The sequence below is a fragment of the Cucumis melo genome, chromosome 4 (genome assembly GCF_025177605.1).
Source record: "Cucumis melo cultivar AY chromosome 4, USDA_Cmelo_AY_1.0, whole genome shotgun sequence".
In the NCBI taxonomy this organism is placed as follows: Eukaryota; Viridiplantae; Streptophyta; class Magnoliopsida; order Cucurbitales; family Cucurbitaceae; genus Cucumis; species Cucumis melo.
In genome coordinates, this window is record NC_066860.1 from 28,898,126 (window position 1) to 28,923,270 (window position 25,145).

Here is a 25,145-nt window from a genome sequence, read left to right on the forward strand (position 1 = left end):
AATTTTTAAAAAAATAGAGAGGCAGTAAGATCTATCAACGATAGACTTCTATTAACTTTGTTATTGATTAAACTTTTATAATCTATAAGTGATAAACAAATATTTGCAATATGGTAGATTAGTGATAGACTGTTAAAATTTACGATTTTTAAAAATGTTGATGTATATGTAGTTTCACTTAGGCTTTTAATTGGATCAAATCGGACACAAATATATGTTATTGCATTATTAATTATACTTTAATTTGGATAAGTGTCGAAACTTTATCATTGCTAAGTTTTCCTTTGAAAATATATTACATAGAATATTCTCACCTGCTTTAATGAATTATAAAAAGTATTCAAACGGTATAAAATAGATAAAAGATTTCAAATGAAACGATATTGACATAATTAAAATTGATGATTTCCAAAATGATATCTCCATCCTTTTGTTAAAATTAGTAGAACTATTTCTTAGCCATATACGGAAATATTTCAACTAAATTGATACGTTATTAGTATCTTCATTCACATTCGAACCTTAACTAAAAAAAAAAAATATAGAAATCGAACGGAATAGGTAAAGTAAAAATTATATGAGTAGAAACCCTAAACCTAATTTGATGAAATTAAACATTTAGAGGAGAAACTGATTTTTTTAAAAAAAGAGTTTACGACTATATTTATTTCCATCCTTATTACCTATTAAGTTTTCTTTTCAATTGCAAAGACTTGTGCTACAATTGGCATTGATTTTGAAGACTTCAAAACTAATTAATTTCCTTTATTTAGGGTTCTTTTTCCCTTTAGCATCTACCCATCTACAACACACCATTCCCAAGCTAAGTCTTGATTTTGGTATTTGAAAGATCATTCCCTTGACCTTTACCATTCTTTTCCAAATTTGATTTCAAGATAATGATTCGAGGTCGCACCTCGATAATTATGTGTCGTACATTTACCGGATAATCTCCACTAGGAGAAAAGACAACACAAATTAAAGACAAGCATCACCAAATGAGAGAGAAGATTACACAAAGACATTAAGTTTAAAAGATACCGTCATAGATCGCCCCTTGACACACCTCTCGACTATTACAAAACATTCATTTTCATTCTAGTCCATGAACATACTCGTAAAAAATGACTATTTTGATGAAACAAGGCAGAGAGATCAATAAAACAGCATATTATTGCTTAATTTATTTGATCAATTCACTGCTGAAAAGTAACATAACTATTTAGTTGAAAATGAAATCATAATTCAATATAATACCAAAAGACCCCCCCTTGGCCATCTCAAATATGCATGCCCTAAAGTAGTGGCCATTGAATAATAATTAACCTACAAAACAAATTTCAAGTTCCTTTTATTCTTTAATTGAGAAAATTTGAGTTCTGCTTGCTTTTAATTCCCCTTTCTGTACAACCCCTTGTTATTATTTCTTCAATTCTCAAACCTGCAGTAGCAACACAAATACATATAGTTAATTAGTATTTAAGAAAAGAAAAGAAAAGAGAAAGAGTGAGAAATAATTAGGAGAAAAAAATAATTACCAAGAATTGTGGGAGTTTAAGGAAAAGAAAAGAGAAGGAGTATAAGATAGCCATAAATGTAGCACCGGCAATCATGTTATACATTATGTGTTTACTGTCCTTGCTTGGTATAAATGCCATTTTAAATGTATTTGTCAGCTCTGATATCCTATATGAACTCTGTGTACCAAACCAACAACAACACACCTCATCAAAATGTTACCACATTCTCAGATCCCTAATATATATAATGAATGAAACAAAGGCGTAACGTGTGTTCTTAACTATATTAAAAATTTGTTTGAAGAATTACCATCATAAAAATGGAAGTGGTGAGCATGAAGTTCAATAAAGGATAATCTGGGATGATAGTCAGCAACAACTTCGGCTGTGCATCCGGAGCATTTGATCTAATATAATTACAATAACGTTCCTTATCTCAATTACTTTAATTAACATTATTAAGTACTAAAACTAAAACCTAAACACACCACTTTAAAATTAAATAAATTAACTCATACCTTAACCAAATATGGAACTGACAAATGTATGTGTCCAGTGAAATCTTTCCAATCCATCTAAATCATGTTTTAATTAAAAGTTAAATTATATATATGATAATGATCAATAAGTTAATTGAAAAACAAAAGAAGAAGAAGAAGAAGAAGAAGAGATTTACCCAAAAAGTGTCAAAGTATAACTACGACTACTCTGAGTAACATTCCTTATGCATATGTAGGCTCTGTTCCATATTAACAACAACAGATAATATATTTATAAGCATAACTTTAATTTATATTATTTCATGAATAAGTTTGAATATATATATATAAAGAAAAGGTTAATTTGTTAATTAGTTAATTATATTAATAACATACGTGATGGGAATCCAAGAAGTGTAAGGATGGAATTTGTTGTAAGTAAGACTATCCATTTTGAATACATACTCAAACCATAGATATATTGCCTGAAAAATAATCCACAAAATTACTTCCATTAGAGGACGAGAAAACAAAGAGAGGATTGTTTATCCATTGAAAAAAAAACTACTTAGGTTACATTCTAGGTTGCACACATTTTTTTTTTTTTGTTGCAGTCGTCTAACTAAACTTTGCCCTAACCGAAAAATTTTATGTCACGTCATGGTAATTTTAGAAATAGGGTGTGATTCACTTGCACATTAATGAAAACAAACTTTTAACGTGAACAAATACTATGAAAATTTTCTTAGTTTGACATAGTTGCCATATCATAATTATTTCTTTTTAGTGTACGTATAAAAGTAAAGAATATTTTACCGTTAACGAAATCATAACAATTATTGTTTTGATCAGTATCCTGCCCTTTGGTTTCAATTCGTCTAACTTTTCAATCCACCTCTCCATCTATCAAAACCATTTTCAATTGTGTAAAGCATTTTCCTTGATCAAGAGAATGCGATAACGATAATAGATAGTATACAAAAGAGCATTTGTTTAAATTAAACTCACTGTTGAATAATAATAAGCATACATCATGCCTAATATCCAAATATAGCGATCAAGTCCCGTTCGAAAATGCCACTCATACATAAGAGGCAAGTTTTCTTTCAATCGATTAGGATCTTTATAACCTACGATACACAACAACAGATTTAACAAATGTTAATTTTTTCACGAGTACTTAGTCATCCAACTTAGTATCATATACTCTCGTCCAAGCCTAGTTGCAAAGTTCAAATGGAATTCGATGCATTAATGATGGTATGATCGAGATAGGTAGAAAAGTTACCTAGAAGGAAGGTAAATGGATCCCAGAGGACTTCAAAGACTCCAGGAATTTCCCAAACAATGATAATTACCAAGAAGGAAAGAAAGAATTTAACACCAATCACTCCTTTACTCTCATTGTACTTATTCAAAACGGCAACAAGACCATATACTACAAGAGAATAAAATGTGTGTAAAGGGCAAATGTAGTATAGCATATAGCTGTTGTCAAGGACAATGCAACACATAACCACCAAGAAATTTAACCGCCACATCATCTGCAAACATATATAAACTGTCAAATTATAGGTCAAATGGTTATCGAACATAACATAATAAATAGGGGATAGGAAGACATTAATTTATTGAAGTATGTATACCTGAGCAAATCTAGAAAAGCTGAAGTCTTTTCGAGCATAGTAATATGAAAAGTTGCCGAATCCCGTCATCCAGATATATGAGGCAACGCATACACGACCCATGTTGTAAATTTCTCTTGCAGCAAAGTAATGGTACATCAAGAAAATCACCTATAAAAGAAGAAAAAAATAAAGTGTGAATTAATTAAAGAAGAGTATAAATTATAATAATAAGAGTGATTAATTAATTTAAATACCTGCATCCATCCTTTCCATTCCTCAGTTTGATGTCTATTTAAGAAGAGAATGGGTTTAACTGAAAACGGTGATTTATCAAGATGAATCTTGAATGAAGTTACTGTTGAAACTATGATGAGAAGGAGGAGGAGGAAGATGAACAGATCTCTATTGTAACTCTGCAAAATATTTCATTTACAATATATTGTAAGATATTTATTTAACAGCAACTACTACATAAAATGTAATAAGAATAATGTTTATGTTATGAATAATGATGTGAAAAGATAGTTCCCCAGTTTTAAATTCGTGTTTATTTCATTTTAGGTCTCTGTATTCTTAGGAGCCGTTTGGTTTAACAGTGAACACTATTGTATTTTGCACAGTAACTTCGTTGTCTTATCTTCCCCTCTCATCTATCTCTATATTTTATATTTATCGAGTGATTTTTCACGGGAAACTTTTTCTACTTTACACTTCAAACAACTCCAACAAACTAACTTCATTCACGGGGTCAAATGACATACCCTTAATTCAAGTTTTTTCTCTATATATTTTCAAGCAATCTTTATGAAATTGGTGAATAATAGTAATAATTTCACTATAAGAAAAAACACTACTAAAAAGAAAAAAAAAAGTAGAAGAAAAGAGTCGTTGGCTATAAGACACCTTCTTTGATGTTCCAAATATGTCAGTGCGATCACAAATGTAGAAGTATGCTAAAAGAAGACCAAATTCAGATCTGTAAAATAAGAAAGAGAGAATTATATATTATAGTAATAATAAAAAAAAAAAGGGTAAGACTTTGATGTAGCTTAAGTTGTACGACCATCTTTTATAACCAACGACCACCCAATAGTACGTGGGCGTGCAGCAAAAAGATGAGCGCATACGTGCAAGTTTTTCTTCATAAATTTCAAAGTAAGATCAGTGAGTTTACGTACGCTGCTCGGAGTAGCATTCGATGTTTTATCAAGAATGATTCTTCCAACGTAATGAACCTAACAGGCAAACATAAAACATTAGTAAAACCTAAGGAAAAGAATTAAAATAACATATGATTTTGTTTCTGAAAGGATGAACACACTTAACCTAATAATAGTTGAGAAGGTTGATGAAATTGTAGGTCCTGAAGGAGTGGACTTAATGACATTTCCTTCCAATAAAACAGCTTTGTCATCTTCTTTTATATTATGACTTTCTTCCTCACTCAATCCTACATCAACGTGCCTTCTAAAATAATTTAATTTCAAGTCAGTATGGTACATGTTTATGAACAAATAAATATTATTCTAATTGACTTACAGTTTAGTAGAGATGGACTTCTTTTTAAATGCTAAGTACTCAGAATAAGCCCATGCAACCACAATGGTTACAAATCCAATAAGAAATGAAACCTGTTTCAATCAAAATGTCAGAATCAGTAACATTAACCATTGAATAATAAACCAACAAAACCTCAGACTTTGTTAACAAGAAATTAACCAAATACAATAATTATCATGAAACAGCTACGTATAATTAAACCGTAGTGATCTCACTGAATATAATTTATAATGAAATACAAACCTGAGCGTGAGTCACAGGGCCGAGCAAAGCCATTGCTACGACAAATTCAAAATGGAAGAAGAAGTCGATCGTGTAATTGTTAATTGCTTTTTTTTTACAAAATAACAAGAATCATTCTAATTAATTATTATTGTTTTTCTTTTCTTTCTCAAAATTGATTTTGATTTCAGCTCATCATGGTTTTCATTTTCGTTAAGTGAGGAGGGGATATATATATATATATATATATATATATATATATATATATATATATATATATATATATATATATATATATATATATATATATATATATATATATATATATATATGTATATATAAAGAATTATATCGGGTTAACGTTATTAAGTTGAAAATTAATGTGAATAATTCGTTTTTTTAAAAACTATAGTGGGGGTTGGAGGGAAACAATTAATTAACTTAGGAACGAGAAGTTTCAAAGACATTATTATTGGAAAATAAACTGAAGAAAAAAAGAGTGAAAATATGATATAATAATATGCCGATGTGCTACAAATTAATTAAACTGTGTAATTAATGTTAAGTTAAAAGTATTCTCTTTCAAACTGATCTAACCATCTTTTATTAATTTGTCTTAAATTCATTTTTTGTACCAAATGAAACCACAGGCTGATCATAATGAAGGATGTATATGTGAAGTAGGAATAATTATTTCTTTAATTAATTAAACGGGTGGAATTGAATGAGACATCAATTTTAATGACTAAATATATTTGGTTGCTTCATTCTAGTTTTTCGAATATTTTTTCAAAAGATTTAATATTTTGTCAACTTACCTAACATTCGTAATAAAGGTTTGATTCCTACTCCACATATTATATAAGTTTTTAATTTAAGTGCTGAACTGCATAAATGTGGTGATTAAACATCAGGCTTTGAAATGATATTTCTTGACTTAAGAAGTCATTCTATGTATAACATTGTTTATTAACTTCAAAATTGTCAAACAGGTTTTTAAACTTATATCATACACGTCTTTGATATATTTAATAAGACGGGTATGCAATATTTTTAAAAGTTAACAAATCAATATATTGGAATGTCTATAACAGAGTGTTAAATTTTTAATTTTGTGTCAAATAAGTTTAAGATTTATAAATACATAGTATCAAATAAGTAAGAATTTGCATTCATAAACTTACATTTTTAAAGATTGAAGTCTATATTATTTAAATTTACGAGGATCGGTCTCATAATTTAGTTAAGCGTTTCTTTTTCTTCTTGTTTTTCCCTTTCTAGGAGAGCATATACCCAGTTGGTTAAAATCTTGAACAATGAATCTCCAGGAGTTCTCATGATAGAACAGAAAATATCATTCACAAAAGTTGTTCAGCAATAGTAACTTTGCCTCATTGACCATGTTTGTGTGGCAATATACAAATTACATTGTTCAAAGTATGTAAACAATAATTGATGAATCTGTTAGTAAAACTTTGCTGTACAGAAAGGTAGAATTCAAAGTCATGATGATCTTGAAATTGCCGTTTCGTTCATCCTGTTCATAATCCGAGATGCATCATTAAGTCTATTACCTCTTTCGTAAATACTAGCAACAACTAGATGCAATTCCTTCTTATTGATGTTGGGATCGGAGTCGAGCCTTTCGAACAACGACTCCAATCTCTTGTAATCCTTTCTTGCGCCGTAGAGACTAAGCATTTGGAAGTGCACTTCGTCTGGAAAAATACAGCCCTTTTCTTGCATCTCCATATATACTGCATCAGCTGTGTCAAAATCCCTAAGCTTCCCGTAAGCGTTGAGGACAAGAGCAATAACATTCGAGTTGGGGAAATGTCCTACACTTCTCATCTTCTCAAATACCTCCACAACATTTTTGTGCTTCTTGTTCCTTGAAAACAGATCAATCATACACCCAAAAACAGATATATCCTTTAACTCTCCCGCATCAAATGCCTGACGAAAAACCCATGTGGCTTCTTCAATTCGACCAGCTTTAGCGAGAATGGTAATTGCTGTTTTCCTTGGAATATTGTCTGGTTGTTTTAGCTCATGAAGCAAACGCTTGGCATGAGCAACCAAGCCTGCCTTCTCGTAGGCCACAATCATAGTCTGGTAAAGAACTTGATCGATATCAGCCCTAGAGCTTCTTAGCTTTTGAAATAGCATTGCAGCTCTTTCCAACTTTCCTGCTTTTCCCCATATCGAAATAATTGTTGAGTACGTAATAGCATTTGGTTCAATTCCTCTATTTTGCATCTCTTGTACGAGATTTGTTGCTTTTTCATGCTCCAAAGACTTCCCATATATCTTGATCATTGTGTTATATGTCACAACGTTCTGCTCAATCTCCTTCCTCTGCATCAACCGGAAAAGGTGTATCGCTTCCCCGAAAAGCTCAGCCTCTCCATAAACCCTCAAAATTGTATTGTAACTCACAACGTTGGGTTCAATTCCCATCTTCCTCATTCTCCAAAACAGCCGGTCAGCTTCCTTCACCATATCCAACTGACCATAAACATCAATCATAATATTACACGTCGTAAGATCAAGCGGGCAGTTGACCTCTGTCATCTCAGAAAACACAGAGAGTGCCTCCAAAAACTTTTCATTCTCAACAAACATATTAAGCAAAGTCGAATAGCTAACAGTATCAGGCATAACATCCACAGCTCTCATCTCTTTCAACAAAAAACGAGCCTCTCTAAAAAGCTTAGCTTTTCCAAACACGTTTATCATTGAGTTATAGGCTACAATATCTGGGGTAATCCCAGATCTCTTCAATCTTGAAAAAATAGAAATAGCCTTTGAATAATCACAGAGTTTACGAGATAGCTCAATCAAATTACTATACAAAACAAGGTCCCCAGACACACGATCTTGCTCCATTTTTTGTAGCCATGAAAGAGCAGCATCAAACATACCCTCTTTGCCAAAATAAGTGATAAGAGTAGAATAAGTATACCTATCAGCTGCAAGAGCTCTTTGGCGCATTTCGTCGAACAGTCCATGCGCAAGCTCCCACTGTTTAGCGCGCAACACATTTCGTAGAACAACATTGTAAGCGTACACCGAAGGAGTGTAAAGAGCCTCTTCGTTGATCCAATCAAGTATCGCAAGCGACCTTTGCCAGTCCGACTCTCGCGAGAGAAGCGACACCATGAACCGCATTGAAAGCTGCCGCCCCTTGTAAGGCGACAGAACCGAGTACAGCTCTTGCTCGTTCTTCGTTTGCCCAATTGAAGCTAAAAGCTCGTCCATGTCGATGCTGTGGTCTAAATGGGAGGACTCTCTTTGCCTTCTGGCACTGCGTTGGTACTTTTGGGGAAGTAGGGTTGTGGTTGATTTTTCAGAAGGGGTTTTTCTTCTCCAGATATCTTTGGATGCTGAAGAAGATGAGGCTCTGAAGATTGGGATTCGAGTTCTGGGCTTTGTTTTGATCTTGTTGAAGCGAATTTTGGGGTAATCTCTGGTTTCGATTAGGAACAAGGGAATGGGGGAAGAGAAGGATAAAGTAGATTGTAATTGAATCGAAGAGAAGCCCATTTCGACAAAAACAGCATTAGTTCATAATTTTGAAGAGGGGAGAGAAGAGGAAGCAGAGAATTGTTCGCAGCTCCATCTCCGGCGCCGGTTATGGTGATGGAGATATTTAATCCACTACAAGTTTCAGTTGCTGGCTGCTCTAAATGTAATAACCAACCATATAAACAAATTTCAAAAGAAATGACAAGAATTCATCAACCATATAAATATAAACATCATATCGTAAAATTTGGTCTATTACTACTATATCTGTATCCCTTTTTTTTTTATTGGTTTTTGCAAATTTTTCCTTTTTTTCAAATCTAGTTTGTAGGTTATTTTCTAGCTCGATCTTCATACAAAAATATCTCTTGTCGTTTTTCTTTCTCCCACATCCTCTTTTACACACACCGTGCATCTTCTTCATTTTTTATGTTTTACTAGGTTTGCTGGTAGTTGACATCGCTTCCTCTGCAAGATAGACGATGAGAAAGAAGTGAGAATGTAAAGCAACAAACATCGAATATTGAGTAGTTGGAATGACTTCCTCTACAAAACGAACGAAGAATATGAAATGAAAGTATGCAACAACGAGCATTGAGTAAACAAGTGCTCTTGCAATATTATGCCAGTGAAACAGTCTACTTACACCATATCATTTCTCTTGTTAAATTTTGAAGTTTTAGAAATTAAATAACGAAACTTTCTTAACCTAAATTGATTTTAGAATACAAATTTTAATCTCAAAATCATTGCTTACAAGAGATGACGGAGAACACACCTCAGAGATACCAACATAAATGTGGTATGAACTTATGAACCTTTCCAAAAAGACCCATTCAACTTAAAAGACTTACACTCTGAAAACAAATTATCCAATTTAACAGTTAAAACTAAAAATTAGGACAGTTGAAGAATCTAATGATAGACATAAGGATCCTCAAACTGAATCCCATGTTGACTTAAATTTGTTAACCAAAAGTTCAAATCAAGCATATAGTTTATATATATACATGATGTAAACATAATTTTGAGTATGGAGACAACCACACAAGACATAAAATTAATATTCACATTATCCAACTGGATCCAACTAGAAATAGAAACTTTCAAGCCTTTCCCATTTGACAATGTACATAAATTCAATACAAATTAAATTATGTATATTATATAGACTAGTGACCATTTTGTTATTAATATTATTATTATGGATTGCAGACATTTTGGAAGGTCAATGTTCTGACCTTCTACTTGTATCATATGAGTATGAAGTTGATTGAAATACAATGAGATTGTGGATGGTAGTTAGGTTGGGATGATCTCACACTCTCACTTCTCTTGCTCATAAGAAATTAGCCCTAGATTTTGGGTCAACCTTTGATTATCTCTACAAACAATATTAGTGATTTATTACTATAATATACCAAAGTGATGAGAAAATTTAATTTCACTTGATTTGATTTACTTATTACCATACTTCCATATATTGCATATTTTTCAAACCTTCCAAATATTTAGAGAAAAAAAGAGAATGTGGGATTTTTTTTTATTTTTTATTTTTTTTTGTTATATTAAAAGACATAGACTTGTTGGTCAACCCCTTTCATTGCTTCCGATTATTAAAAGCAAAACTCCAAATTCATCTTCCCCCTTCTCTTTTCATAATTAATATTAACCAACCTCTGTTTCTCTTTCCTTCATATCATCCATGGAGTTTTTCAATAGCGCCAAAGCCGTTCGCCTCCAGAGCCATCTCGGCAAGTACCTCCAAGCCGCCGACGACCAAGAATCCGTTCGCCAGACCCGAAACGCCACCACCCCTCACGTCCGATGGACGGTCGACCTCGTCGACGGAAAACCCCACATCATCCGCCTCAAGAGCTGCTTCGGCAAGTACCTCACCGCCTCCGAAGATCCATTCATTCTCGGCACCGCCGGAAAAAAGGTCGTCCAGACTGATCCGACCTCCGCAGCCGCGTACGACGGCGCCGTAGAGTGGGAACCGAGGAAAGATGGGTTTTTCATTAAGTTGAGGACGAGGGCCGGGATGTTCCTCCGAGCAAACGGCGGGGCGCCGCCGTGGAGAAATTCCGTCACCCATGATATCCCACGCCGGACGTCGACGCAGGAGTGGGTGCTATGGAGTGTGGATGTTGTTGATATCATAACGGTTGATGATTCGGCGGCCGGTTGTATCTTACCGGCGGTGAGTTTTTCTAGCGTTTCATCGTTATCGAGTAACGGTGATTATGAGTTGGAAACACGGTCGCCGTCAATGTCAATCTCCGGTTCCGGCTCCGGCTACTTCACGGGTAGAGATCAGGTACGTCTTCTCTTCTACCACTGTTTAATCCATTTTGTCTTATTAGTTGCCGTTTGTTTGTGTTTTTTCTTCCTATGTCTTAATATTTTTAGGACTAATGCACTTAATTCAAATGTTTCTTTTTCTTTTTCTTTTTTTGAACTCTTTTGCAAATAAGAAATTTTATAATATTGATTGATAATAAAAAACATAAGTGTACTCGAAATATTTTAATTTTTTTTATCATGTATAATGTGACTTAAGATTATATAATTAAACGATATTTATTTTAGGTTTGAAAATGGGGTAGTCTTCATTTATAGTTGATAACAATCGTACAAGAAAATAAGAATATATATTTGGTATCTAACATGAAAACAATAAATTCAATGAACAAAGTTTTTAGATATTTATTTAGTAAAAATACGTAAATTAGATACCAATGTAAATATTTATTAAAATTAATGTGTTTTTTGTCCACTTATTTTTAATATATGTTGTGATTTGGATGTGTCTCGAGAATTATTCAAATATACTTTTTTTTTCTATAAAAAATATTATGTAATATAGATATATAAAAGATGTAAGTGGGTCGAATATTTATTAACGTGGGCACTTGCTAAATAAATAAGCCAAGAAATACACATCCCTCTATTAAGTTTCAATTAAAAACTCTTTTAGGTTTTTTATTTTATTTATTTTTTAAAACATTGTGTAGAATTATTCTAAAAGGGAAAGTAAAGACCCAAAGTTTAGAGTAAACTCTATACATCAATGTCAAATTAAGAAAAAAAAAATTAAATGTAAAGAAAATTTTGATGTGTATCGGAAAATAAATGACTCTATTTAAATTAAATTTAATTGTGCAAAACTAATTTAATTTTTTTATATATAAATTATCGGACAACAAACATAGGATGAAAAGTATTTTTTATTAAACAATTTAGAATAAAAAGTCTTTAATAAAAAATGAAAGATTAAAGTATAAATCTTCAAACTCAAAAAGATTATATTATTGAAAATAAAACTAAAAAATGTAAAATGTAATTTTTTATGAAGTGTTTGGGGGCAAGAGAAGTAAGTCATTGTTAAGGGGATATAATAGTTTATGGTTGTAGTATGTTATTTTAGTTTGGGTTATAATAGTAGATGTTTGGTAGCGGTGTAAGAATAATCGAATAATTGACAACTAGTCTACCCAACCCATATTATAAGGGTCGGGTTCGGTTGGGGGTTGAGAAATTTGATTCAACCCAACCTAACCAAATTAATGATATATATATTTAACTATTAATTGAAGAAAATGGGGGTAAAAAAAAAGGTTTGGTTGATACTTAAGACGACAACTAAACAGCCCCCATATTTTAAGTTTTGGGTTGCCAACCCGAAAATATGGGTTGGATTGAAAATGTATCCCACACGCTTACACCTCTAGTGTTTGGTGTGTAGACTATTTAGTTTTGTAGGAAATAGCAAATAATGAGAACTTTGAAAGTATTTACTTTAATCTAACTAGGAACTTGTAAACATTATTTATTGTAGCTAGATAGTTATTAGTCCTAGACAATCCATTGTTCAAGAGTCTCCTTAGATTTAAAGACTAAGTGCATTTTTTTTATTGACTTTCTAAATGTTTGTATATTTTTTTTTTTTGTATTAATATATACTTATTGTTTAAACACTTAAAAAGTCAATCCAAATACATCATAAGAGACTGTGCCACCTACCAATTTTTTAAGTTGATATTTGCACATATTTTATTTTTTACTTTTCCACACCGATCAAAGAACTTCATCTCCTTCAATGTCTTTATTTTCACACTTATCAAGAAACTTCATCATACAACTGTACACTTTTGACACAAATTTAGCAAACCTACTAATTCAAGACGTAAACTTATTAACTCATTTAAAAATATAAAATTGGAGCAACTAATATAAAAAATACATATAGAGAAAAGGAAAATGCATTTAAAAGGAAATTAAAAATGATAATAATAATAATAAAAAAAAAAAAAGGTTAGATAAGTTAGTGAAAGGCTTTGTGAACCACAAAATGATGAATAATAGAATTAACGGAATCCGGCAAAGGCAAAGGCAAAGGCCGTGGGGGTGGGGTCCTCCTTTTTCGGATTAACGTTTGTATTTTTGTGTGTTTTCGTTGTCATTTTCCCCTTCTTCCTCTCCTTCTGTTTTTTCTTTCACCTGAAAAAACACCTCCTCATATACTTTCTATATCTTTTTTTCTTCATTTTTGCCAGTTTTTTTACCTTTCTTCATCTTCTTTTTGGTCTTTTGGTAATTTTCTTTCTTACATCTCTGATCTCCCACTTTCCTTCATTTTTTGCACTGGATCTGTCTCTTTCAATTCATTCCAAACATCATTTTTAGTTTCTCTCTTCCTTTTTTTTCATTATTATTGTTGTTGTTGGTTAACTTGTTGGCTGGTTTGTTTCTTCCATATGATTTAATTTCTATTGTTTTCGGTTGTTTAAACTCCTAATTAAAATCCATATTGTCTAGGGAAGGATCCGAAAGATCATAGGTAAAAAAAGCCTTTTGGTTGACATAAATTGATGAGCGTAAGTAATTAATGTGTTGTGATTAAGAATGATATGATTATTGGAACGATATAAACTTTACAGAGTGCAATGGAGCTATTCCAGAAGGCAAAAGTGGTTCGTTTAAGGAGCCACCACGACAAATACCTTCTAGCTGAGGAAGATGAAGAAAGTGTATGCCAAGACCGCAACGGCTCAGTCAGAAACGCCAAATGGACGGTGGAGTTCGTCGAACATTCCGACGGCCTTCGCTTCAAGAGCTGCTTCGGCAAATACCTAACCGCCTCCAACGTCCCATTTCTTTTGGGCATGACCGGCAAAAAGGTCCTACAAACACTCCCCCAAAGGCTTGATTCCTCCGTCGAGTGGGAGCCCGTTCGAGAAGGCTTTCAAGTCAGGCTCAAAACTCGGTACGGCCAATTCCTAAGGGCCAATGGTGGCTTGCCACCTTGGCGTAACTCCATTACTCATGATATTCCTCATAGAACTACCACCCAGGATTGGGTTCTTTGGGACGTTGACATCGTTGAGATTCGAACTTTTACCTCCATTGACTCCCGCTCTGAAGAACTTATTCTTCCACCACCGCCCCCACCATGGGAGTCCAAAAAGTCCCATCACTATTTTGGTCACCACCGTTCGAAGACAGAGTCATCGCCGTCCCATGATCATCATCATCATCATCATCATCATCATTCTAAACATGAGGTTTGCTTAAATCTCTTATAACATCCTAAATCACCAACTCAAACAAAAAACTTAAACTACGAATTTAATATACTATTTTGACAGGCATTCTGAGGGTAGAGTTCTTCATTTTACAGAAATATATATATCTAATGACCAATATATATATATATATATAATAGAAAATGTTAATTAATCCCTCTTGTTAATATTGAATCTAATGCAGTCAAGCGACTCACTAGATCACGAGTCCCCCATGAAAGCAGAGGGCAGGGTGATCCATTACTATGTTGCAAATGAGAAAGGGGATGTGAAGGATGGACAAGAAGAAGTGAAGTTTACATTCAAAGGGAGTCAAGTACAAGAATTGAAGGAGAGATTGAGAGAGGAGACTGGCCTCCATGACATCGTCGTTTGCTCTCGCAACCCTTTCAATGGGAAACTTTTCCCCCTTCGCCTTCATCTTCCACCCAACAATGCCGACTTGCACGTTGTCGTCGTCCCTTCCTCCGAAGGTCAGTTACAAATCTCTATCTCCCTCTCTCATTAACAATCCCACCAAATATGTGTACTACTTTCCATTGCCTAAACTCTCAAATTCATGTTTGTTTGTTTAGTCTATCTAAAAATCGAGTAAGATTATTCTAAACCTCTATTGTTTGAAAAGTCACAATTTGTATACAAAAATCTAAAGTTAGCCAAACACTTTAGTTTTACATCAGTTGAGTTATTGTCGTTTTTACACTCTTTTGTTGTTACTAGATTCCGAGACGCCCGAAAGTCCCTAAAGCAAAGAAATCAAATGACAATTATTTTCTAGGAAGGTTTGATTCATTAATGTGTTAAGCCATGGAATTAAAGGTGTTAAGCCATTGAATTAAAGAGATGGAGAGAAGAGAAAAGGAGTGTAGTAATTTCATCTCTTTTGTGGAAGCTCAGCTCCAAAATTGTACGACTGATATTACTACCATATATGTTGTTAATTCCCACCTTAGTCTTTTTCATTGAAATTTTTGTGTCAATTGTAACATATAAAAATGCCCCTTTGTTTGTATCCGTTTGTAATTTCTTTTCTTTTTACAAGTATTCTATGTAACCTAACTGCTAATATGACAAAAATGGGAAGTCTGTTTACAAACTGAAGGTTGTTTATATTTTAGTACATGGGATGGTTTTCTTTTTAATAATAGGTTTTACTTGTTGGTTTGGAATGTGATTTTAATGGGTGTAGTCCCTCATCCATCTATCTATTAGAAAGTGTGTCCTATTGTAAGATTTTTGAGGGAGAAACAAATAACAAATTGTTGAGAGTGTGGTTTGTGAATAGGGACTCTTAACGAGATTTTTATGTACCATTTCCATTTTAACAGTCCTAAAATAATTTGAAAATATTTTTTCGGTAAAAAAAACACATGTTTTTTAAATATAGAGTGATAAACTACAATATTTGCAAAATATAACATAATTTCAAAATCTATCCATAATAGACACTACAACACTAGTAAACAACCAAACCCCAACCCATTGAACATTTCTTAAATCTCACCTAAAATCCCAACGGAATTTAACAGAAGAGCATAAAGAAAAAAACAAAAACAAATCAAACGTTGTATTGAACATGATCCAATTATACGAATTTTCGAGATCAAGGAAAAACATGTACTCCAAAGTCCCAACGGTGTCTTGTTCCTTATCCATTTTAGGGAAACTATGTCTGCAAACTTTCATTAATTTCTAAGATTTGTAATTCACAAAAAGATGAAGACATCCCCACACATAACAGACAACTTACCAAAAAAAAAAAAAAAAAAAAACCAAAGCTCCCATATATTGAACAGAAACAGAGAAAATAAGTTCAGATAATATTGCACTAATGCATTTTCACTTAATTTTTCATTTATAAAACAAAATACAAAAACAACTTTTGGAAAACCCCACCAGAAGGAAGGAGATATAACCTTTTCCTTCTCACAAGTAAAGAATTTTTCTTCCCACAAAGGATACTACAACAAAACGCTTTTATTAGCAAAGAGGCTGAAAAAGAAGAAATAGGACAACAAAATTTTCCAGATCATAGAAATTAATAAAGCCTTAGCTATTGACAAGAAAACACCACAAAATTGTGGTGCTTTCGAGCATCTCTGCAGATGGAGGATAGGAGAATTGAAATAAACAAAAAAAATCATTTCACCAAATAAGGCAAATAATGGGTATGCTTTACAGAAGGGAGAAGACAGTTAGATTGATTTCAAACAAGAACAAGGTTGGAGTTTATATAACATATTTAAATTCAAATCGTGACCAAGTTAGGATATAGATAATTTTCAAATGTTTACATAAAAAGATGAAGAAGAGTAAGAATGAGAGTGAGAGAACTTATTATTGGGGGTTTTTGGATCTAAGTTGAACCAGATACCGATCGGTGCTTCTCAATCTTCTTCTCCAGCTCTTCCTTACGGGCTCCAACCACTGTATCCACCACTTTCCCTCTCTTCAGGAACACAAATGTTGGCATTGCTTGTACTCCAAAATGCTGAGCCACATCCTGATTCCACACATAACCGCGTCAATCTTGCAATTAAATCTCAGTTAAATATATGTTTTAGTCTCCAATATTCAAGTGTTCTTTTAAAATTTACTTCCTGTTGTTCAAAAAAGTTCCAATTTAATCTCTACATTTCAACATTTTTTGTTTGTTGAGTGCAACAACAAGTGAGACTAGAGATTTTAAAAATGTTCAATAACATCATATCCATAAGTCAATATTGATATTGGTTCATGACAAACTAAACTTAAATGGCATCTTCTACGATGGGAGTAAAGTCTCTTATCTCTCCTTCAACTTTCTAAGAAATTGGCAAAAATTACAACTTTTTGCTCTCTTATGTGCCCAATTCGTAATTCCTCTTCCAAACTTATGATGACTCACCAAGTATTGTTTATAATCACCTCAGTTGAAGATTGGGCAACGGAAAGATTAAATTACACATTATCCACAAAGATGTATGAGTAGCTACAATTGCAGATTCACACAGAAATAAGAAAATCCAAAATTGGAAGAAGGAGAGAGACGTACAGCTAACTCGTCGACATCGATTTTAGCAAACTCAACATCGGTGTATTTGCTAGCCATGGCGTTGAAGGCTGGCTCCATGAGCCTACAGGGTCCACACCAAGTTGCGGAGAAATCAATCACCATCTACTCTCACCCACAGTCCAACAAAAAGAGAGAAGAGAGAAGAAAAATCAGATCACCAATAGAATCGGAAACAGTAACCCTAGAAAAATGGCGTTGGATCAAATAAGTGGGAATTGGAAAAAGTAAAAAAAAAAAAAAAAAAAAAAAAGAAAAAAAAAAAAGGAGGCTTACGAGCTTGGAAGTTTCCTGAACGGAATTGAAGTGGAGCTGCCATCTGGCTGAGGAGTGAAAAGACTGAACCGAGGACGGCTCCGATGAGGCAGCTTCGGCGGCGGCCGTGGGGGGGCCGAACCAATTAGAAAGAAGAGCTCCGATCCTCGACAGAAGAACTCCCATTTTTCTCCCTTTCTCTCTCCCCCTCTGTAGCGCAAGAAAAATGGAATGTGACGGCGTAGAATTTTGATAACCAAATGGGCCCATCGCTTTTTATTATACCATTTTGGCCCAACAACTAAATCCTAACTTTTGAAATACGAATATTGTTCCAAAACTATACATTATAATCTACCTCCTATTAATTAAAAACTTCATATAAAAAAATAAAATAAAATAATTATATCAATTTAAAATCTAGATATGAAACGAGAGCACTTCAAGAAAAAAAAACCTCTAAATTTTAGTTTTTCAAGAATGGTAGATTGTTAAGATAAAAGAGGTCTCACAATCTAAGGTCAAGACACAAACAAAACACTACGTAAAAGAAAATAAAAAGAAACAAACTTACACATCTTAAGAAAAAAAGTTTGCTTGATTCTTTAGAAGAGAAGCAATCATCCACTTAGAATAATATATAAAAACCTAATGTCAAATATCTAGGTTAATTACCTATTGCGGACGTAAAGTAGCACCATAGACATGCTCATTGTGCTTGCACTAAACAAGGTAAGGAACATCACACCAAACAAATCTCTAACCTTCTACTTGTAAATCCAAGTGAACATATCATTCTACTTCTAACAAGATAAGGAACATATTATTCTCTTTTCCTAGAATGGTAAATCCAAGTGAAGCGATATCATATGGAACACCTTCCTACAAAAGCATGTCTCCCTAAACAGACTACTTGCATTTAAAGAATAGATAATCCCTAGTCTTAGCTCTTCGAGTACATGAAATACAGTTATTGAGAATATCATACACCACCATTTACCATTTAACATGATCACATGTTTGCAACCAACCACTTTGATTAACTCTAAGTTTGCTACTATTTCTTTAGTATTTGTATCTCTCTAATATTAGAGATTAATTAACTATGTGTAGAGAAGTAGAATTATTGAACCTCTAAATTTATGGTGGGGTTGGAGATTGCTCACCTTTTATCCTGTGAACAGTAATTTTATTTATGCCCATTTTAGCTAATTGACAACCAACCATGTTTATAAAATTGGGTAAAATATTAGAACATCTCTACTTTTAAGTAACCTCACACAGAGTTTATACTTGGATCAATTATTACATTTCATGTTTTTGGTATTAAAAGAATCACTCGAATATAAGGAGTATCTAATATTATAATAGTCACTTTTTATTATAACAAATTGTATTTTCTACTCTCTAATTAGCTATAATCAACAATATCTAAAAACACCTCATTTAGTACAATTTCTACTATTTGTTATAATACTTACTATTTTCTTTTCCTATTTTAGATCACAAAACACATTATTATAATTCAAACTAAAATAATATATATTCATATCTAACTATAATAACTAATCTAATTAAAATAACAACTTAGATTAGAACAATCAATTTCTTGACCCAAAGGCCTTCCAGGAATTTCACATATCAAAAGGTAAGAAAAGAAATAAATAAATAAGATTAAAAATGTTAAAAAATTCACAGCAATAATAACTTCGCCCCCAAATTAATAAGTTAGAATATACATAATTTTCCAGCCGATCGGTGCATCTCATTCTTCTTCTTTCCTTCCCTTCAGCAACACAAATGTTGGCATTGCTTGTACTTCAAATTCCTGACCCACATTCTGATTCCATCCTGTCAATCTCCCAATTGAACCTCAGCTAAATATATGTTTGTCTCCAATATTCATGTGTTTTAAAAAAAAATTAGTTCGTGTTTCCAATTTAGTCTCAGATTTCAACATTTTTTGTTTGTTGAGTGTAGCAACATATGGGACTAGACATACCTTTTGGTGAGAATAGCTATGACCATGTTTACATGCTTTAAAATTTTCAATTACATCGTTTCCATAAGTCGATTGATATTGACTGTAACGACCCAACTTTCCGGACTAAGCTGAGGTCACTACCAAATACCAAAACTCGACCATTCAACACAAAATTTAAAACGGACCAGTTACGATTCATTAAAGCATTAGAAACCTTACAAAAAGACATTTTCGGGCCCTATTTTAAATCAATCATAAAAAGTCTCAAATAAAAACTCAAGTCATCAGTTCAAAATCACAAGTCAAATATTCTGACAAAATACATAGCGGAAGCGATAAGAAAAGCCAGACGCGTCCATATGGCCTTCACGCGTCCTTCCTGCCTCTCGTCGGTCTGCCCCTCGCTGTGCCCTTACCTGAAAAGTTAAAGAAGAGAAAAGGGTGAGTATAAACATACCCAGTAAGGGACCCACTACTGGGCCCGTTAGGGGACAACAGTTAACTTCCTATTCGGGGGTACCCTACATAACAGTCTAGTGGTTCCGTAGAACGCACATATCAGTCCAGTGCTCCCGAAGGATGCACGTATCAGTCTAGTGCTCCCGAAGGATGCACACATCAGTCTAGTGCTCCCGAAGGATGCACATATCAGTCTAGTGCTCCCGAAGGATGCACGTATCAGTCTAGTGCTCCCGAAGGATGCACCTATCCGTAAGGCACACTACCCCATAGATGAAGCTAACCGTTACCCCTCAGTCCATACTAAACCGTCTACATCAGTCACACCCCAACGGCATTCATATTACAGTTCCGCCATAGGCTTTGTCAGTCAGATAGTATAGGTTTAAACAACTACACCCTCAGTTGCTATACGCATCACCAATTCGCACACCATTAGGGAAAACCCTAGACCCAACCAACTAACCAACCAAAGCCGGACTCATTGTCCTTCCCCGTCCAAACTCCATGATCAACATCCAGACCAATGATTACTACATACTGAACCGTAACTTCAAGGTCCATCAACATAAAATCCCAATCTACAATTAGCAGTCACAGTACCTTTACAACAGACAAAATATAATAACAGTGCTTAACAGTCAACACACATACAGTTATTCAGTACAGTCACTAACGTGTAATCCCCTGTGGATTACTACGTTTTCAGCCTCGATCCGAGGTCCAGTAGTAGGAAAATCCTTACCTGATACTCGGTTATGCCCCTCGATCGAATCCACGCTCAGCGGATCAACCTAAACGAAAACACAAAGATTTTAGTTGATGACTCTAGTAGAAGTCGTTTTAAAAGGTCCGAAACGACACCCGTTGACTTACCCAAGGAAAGGAAAGCTATCTCCAAACAAGCCTGCCGCGGGACCCGAGAACTTAAGCGTCAACTCCTTACTACCTTCAAGGGAGAAAAGTAGGGCCATATCTTATTCCAATATTCAAACTCGAATCGGATGTAGCAACATTAGGGAATTCATCGAAAACAATCCTTACCGAAAACTCACCGTGACCCGAAGTGGAGGGAGGAAGGCTTAGGTGGCTCGGCTCGGCTCGGCTCACTCTCGGCTCGGCTCGGCTTGGCCTTGGCTCACGGCTCGGCTCACTCTCGGCTCGGCTCGGCTTGGCCTCGGCTCACAACTCGGCTCAACTCGGCTCGGCTCGGCTTGGCCTCGGCTCGGCTCGGCTCGACTCGGCTCGGCTCGGTCTTCGGCTTGACTCGGCTCGCGGCTCGGCGGCTCGGCTAGGTCCTCGGCTTGATTCGGCTCGCGGCTCGGCTCGCGGCTTGACTCGGCTTGGTCTTCGGCTTGCCTCGGCTCGCGGCTCGCGGCTTGGCTCGGATCGCTACTCGGCTCGGCTGGATTTGCTTGCGGCTCGCGGCTCGGCTGGAATTGGTCTCAGGTCGGGTCAGCTTGGAAATGGGTTCTCGGGTCGGGTCAGCTTGGAAATGGGTTCTCGGGTCGGCTTCACTTCACGGCTCGTGTATCCCTTCCCCCTTCCGGCGACGACGGCGCTCCCCTCTGTGTTCTGTCGGCGTCGGAAACACGAGATGATGACGGAGAGGATGCCGGCGGTGGCAGAAACGAAGAGGGAGAGAGGGAGAAACGTCGGCTGTAGGTGGACGGCAGGCGGCGCGACTTGCGGATGGTGGCTGCGGCGAACGTCCGGCGAAGCTAAGAACGCCGACGGAGATGGAGATAGGGACAGAGGACGGAGACGGAGAGGATGGATGATGGAGACGCGTGCGGAAGAGAAGACGGAGAGACGCGGCGATGATGCAGAAATGAAGAAGAAAGAGATGGAGACGGTGGATGGCGGCGGCGCAAGGAAGAGATGAAAACGGATGGGGGGGGGGGACTCGCGCGCAGTAGGGTTCCTCCTCTCCCTTTTTTTTTTAAATATATATATATATATATATATATATATATATATATATTAAATTAAGAAATTAATAATAATAATAATAATAAAATAAAAAAAATAAATAATAATAATAATAATAATAATAATAACAATAAATAAAACATTATTAAATGTATATATATTAACTCTAATAATTCTAATTACTAATAATAATATATATAAAATATTATTATATATATATGTATTAACTTTTGTATAATTAAATAATAATTATAATAATACTAATAATAACAAAATAAAGGATATTATTAATATTAAATTACATATAAAGCTTATAATAATTAATAATAATAATAATAATAATATAATTACTATTATATTATTATTATATAAATTTACAACTAAAAATTCCAGAATTTCAGAAATTAATCCAAAATTTAAAATTCCCTAAAAATTAAATAAGGCGGTAAAAGTTTACCTCGAAAATTTGGGGCGTTACATTCTTCCCTCCTTAGGGAACTTTCGTCCTCGAAAGTTTCACTCCTCGAACAGATCGGGATAACGGGACCTCATGTCATCTTCTCGCTCCCATGTAGCCTCTTCTACCCGGTGATTCCGCCATAAGACTTTAACCAGGGGAATTTCTTTATTCCTCAACGTCTTCACCTCTCTAGCAAGCACCTCAACGGGTTGTTCAACATAGCTCAAGTTTTCATCAATCTCCAGTGGCTCGTAATCCACTACATGGGATGGATCTGGCACGTACTTCCTCAACATAGAAACATGAAACACATCATGAACTGTCGAGAGTGATGGGGGCAACGCCAAGCGATAAGCTACAGGGCCAATCCGCTCCAGAATCTCAAACGGCCCAACAAAACGGGGACTCAACTTTCCCCTCCTTTCAAATCGTAAGACTCCTCTCATAGGTGCTACCTTTAAGAACACCTTGTCCCCTATCTCAAACTCAAGATCCTTCCGCCTCACATCTGTATAACTCTTCTGTCTACTCTGAGCGGTATGCATGCGTGATCTAATCTTCTGAATCGCTTCGTTAGTAGACTGAACTAACTCAGGGCCCATCAATCTCTGCTCACCTACCTCACCCCAGCAAACCGGGGATCTACAACATTTGCCGTACAGGGCCTCAAATGGTGCCATGCCAATAGTAGCCTGATAACTGTTATTATAAGCAAATTCCATCAAATGTAAGTGGGAGTCCCAGCTACCTGGAAATTCCAATGCACACGCTCGCAACATATCCTCTAAAACTTGGTTCAGACGCTCAGTCTGACCGTCAGTCTGTGGATGGAAAGCTGTACTAAAGTCTAACCTCGTGCCCATAGCAGTCTGCAAACCCTTCCAGAATTTGGAAGTGAAACGGGCATCTCTATCAGAAACAATCGACACTGGCACTCCGTGCAATCTCACTATCTCAGACATGTACAACTGTGCCCACTTACTAGCAGTATAGGTGGATTTACCCGGAACGAAGTGCGCTGATTTAGTAAGTCTGTCCACCACAACCCAAATCACTGTAAAACCCCTCAGAGTTCTCGGCAGCCCTGTAATGAAATCCATGGACACGTTTTCCCACTTCCATTCCGGTATGCTCAAGGGTTGTAATAAACCCGCTGGCTTCTGCCTTGGTGCCTTAACCTGCTGACACACCAAGCATCTACTAACAAATTCTGCTACTTCCCTCTTCATGTTACGCCACCAATAAACCCGCTTCAGGTCCTGATACATCTTCGTACTACCTGGGTGCATGGAAAATGGGGAACTGTGAGCCTCAGATAATAATTCTGTCTTAACCGCACTATCCGACGGCACACAGAGGCGTCTCTCGAACAAAAGTCCACCATCAGAGGATAATGAGAACTCAACCGCTTGCCCTGCCTCTGCTAGGCCACGTTTCTCAACCAGATAAGGATCGTTACTCTGAGCATCAATGATCCTTTGCCTCAAAGTCGGCTGTACCGTCAACTGGGCTAACTGCATAGTGACTGCCCCCACTGACACTGCAATCTCAGCCCGCTCGAGATCCCGATGCAATGGGGCCTGTCGGGTAATAAGTGCTGCCGAATGTGATACCTTTCTACTAAAAGCATCAGCTACCACATTCGCCTTGCCTGGATGATACAGTATCTCACAATCGTAATCCTTCACTAACTCAAGCCACCTTCGCTGTCTCATATTCAATTCTTTCTGAGTAAAGAAGTATTTCAAGCTTTTATGATCCGTGAATATCTGTATCTTTTCACCATATAAGTAATGCCTCCATATTTTCAAAGCAAAGACCACTGCTGCCAACTCTAAATCATGTGTAGGGTAGTTCTGCTCATGACTCTTCAACTGACGAGACGCATAAGCGACCACCTTACCCTGCTGCATCAAAACACAACCCAAACCCTTCTTGGAAGCATCACTATGAATCACAAAACTGCCAGAACCGTCAGGTACAGTAAGAACCGGTGCGGTAACTAGCTTCTGTTTAAGGTTCTGGAAACTGTCCTCACATGCCTTGCTCCAAACAAAAGGAGCTCCCTTCCTGGTCAACTGAGTGAGAGGAGTAGCTATACGAGAAAAGTTCTCCACAAACCGTCGATAATAACCTGCTAAACCCAGAAAGCTACGAACCTCACTGACTGTGGAAGGTCGGGTCCAACCGGTGACTGCCTCTATCTTAGCTGGATCCACAGAGACCCCAGCCTTAGAAACCACGTGGCCCAGAAAGGACACCTGCTTCAGCCAAAACTCGCACTTCGAGAACTTTGCGTACAACTTATTATCCCGAAGTGTTTGCAAAACCATACGTAAATGCTCCTCGTGTTCGGCCTCCGTCTTGGAGTATATCAAGATATCGTCGATAAACACAATCACAAAAGTATCTAGGAACTCCCTAAACACTCTGTTCATCAAGTCCATAAACACTGCCGGAGCATTCGTCAAACCAAAA

At 35.6% G+C, this 25,145-nt stretch overlaps 4 protein-coding genes across 8 annotated transcripts; 1 reads left to right on the top strand and 3 right to left on the bottom strand.

The window, feature by feature from the left end:
* Positions 1–1,435: 1,435 nt before the first annotated feature.
* Positions 1,436–5,463, bottom strand: LOC103487174 (protein REDUCED WALL ACETYLATION 2-like). The gene is made up of 16 exons (XM_008445396.2): positions 5,431–5,463; positions 5,167–5,258; positions 4,954–5,094; positions 4,806–4,862; positions 4,531–4,603; positions 3,882–4,040; positions 3,646–3,795; positions 3,288–3,543; positions 3,008–3,129; positions 2,816–2,902; positions 2,396–2,484; positions 2,197–2,259; positions 2,039–2,095; positions 1,831–1,927; positions 1,539–1,697; positions 1,436–1,441 (listed from the first exon to the last, which is right to left on the bottom strand). The coding sequence occupies exons 1-16, from the start codon at positions 5,461–5,463 to the stop codon at positions 1,436–1,438; spliced, it is 1,641 nt and encodes a 546-aa protein (XP_008443618.2).
* Positions 5,464–6,746: 1,283 nt separating this feature from the next.
* On the bottom strand, positions 6,747–9,359 carry LOC103487030 (pentatricopeptide repeat-containing protein At5g39980, chloroplastic). Its single transcript, XM_008445217.3, has one exon. The coding sequence runs from the start codon at positions 8,953–8,955 to the stop codon at positions 6,913–6,915; it is 2,043 nt and encodes a 680-aa protein (XP_008443439.2). The 5' UTR covers positions 8,956–9,359; the 3' UTR covers positions 6,747–6,912.
* Positions 9,360–10,402: 1,043 nt separating this feature from the next.
* Positions 10,403–15,621, top strand: LOC103487023 (uncharacterized). 5 transcript variants are annotated; one of them, XM_008445211.3, is made up of 4 exons: positions 10,403–11,257; positions 13,881–14,504; positions 14,710–14,998; positions 15,246–15,621. In XM_008445211.3, the coding sequence occupies exons 1-4, from the start codon at positions 10,643–10,645 to the stop codon at positions 15,269–15,271; spliced, it is 1,554 nt and encodes a 517-aa protein (XP_008443433.2). In that variant the 5' UTR covers positions 10,403–10,642; the 3' UTR covers positions 15,272–15,621. The 5 variants fall into 5 exon arrangements, with proteins under 5 accessions (XP_008443433.2, XP_050939864.1, XP_050939865.1 ...); XM_008445212.3 differs by lacking the exon at positions 10,403–11,257 and adding an exon at positions 13,293–13,533; XM_051083907.1 differs by having other exon boundaries at positions 10,564–11,257; positions 14,710–15,621.
* A 1,078-nt stretch (positions 15,622–16,699) lies between these two features.
* LOC103487024 (thioredoxin H2) lies at positions 16,700–18,344 on the bottom strand. The gene is made up of 3 exons (XM_008445213.3): positions 17,854–18,344; positions 17,560–17,682; positions 16,700–17,028 (listed from the first exon to the last, which is right to left on the bottom strand). Exons 1-3 carry the CDS (start codon positions 18,100–18,102, stop codon positions 16,882–16,884), a joined length of 519 nt encoding a protein of 172 aa, XP_008443435.3. The 5' UTR covers positions 18,103–18,344; the 3' UTR covers positions 16,700–16,881.
* Positions 18,345–25,145: the final 6,801 nt, after the last annotated feature.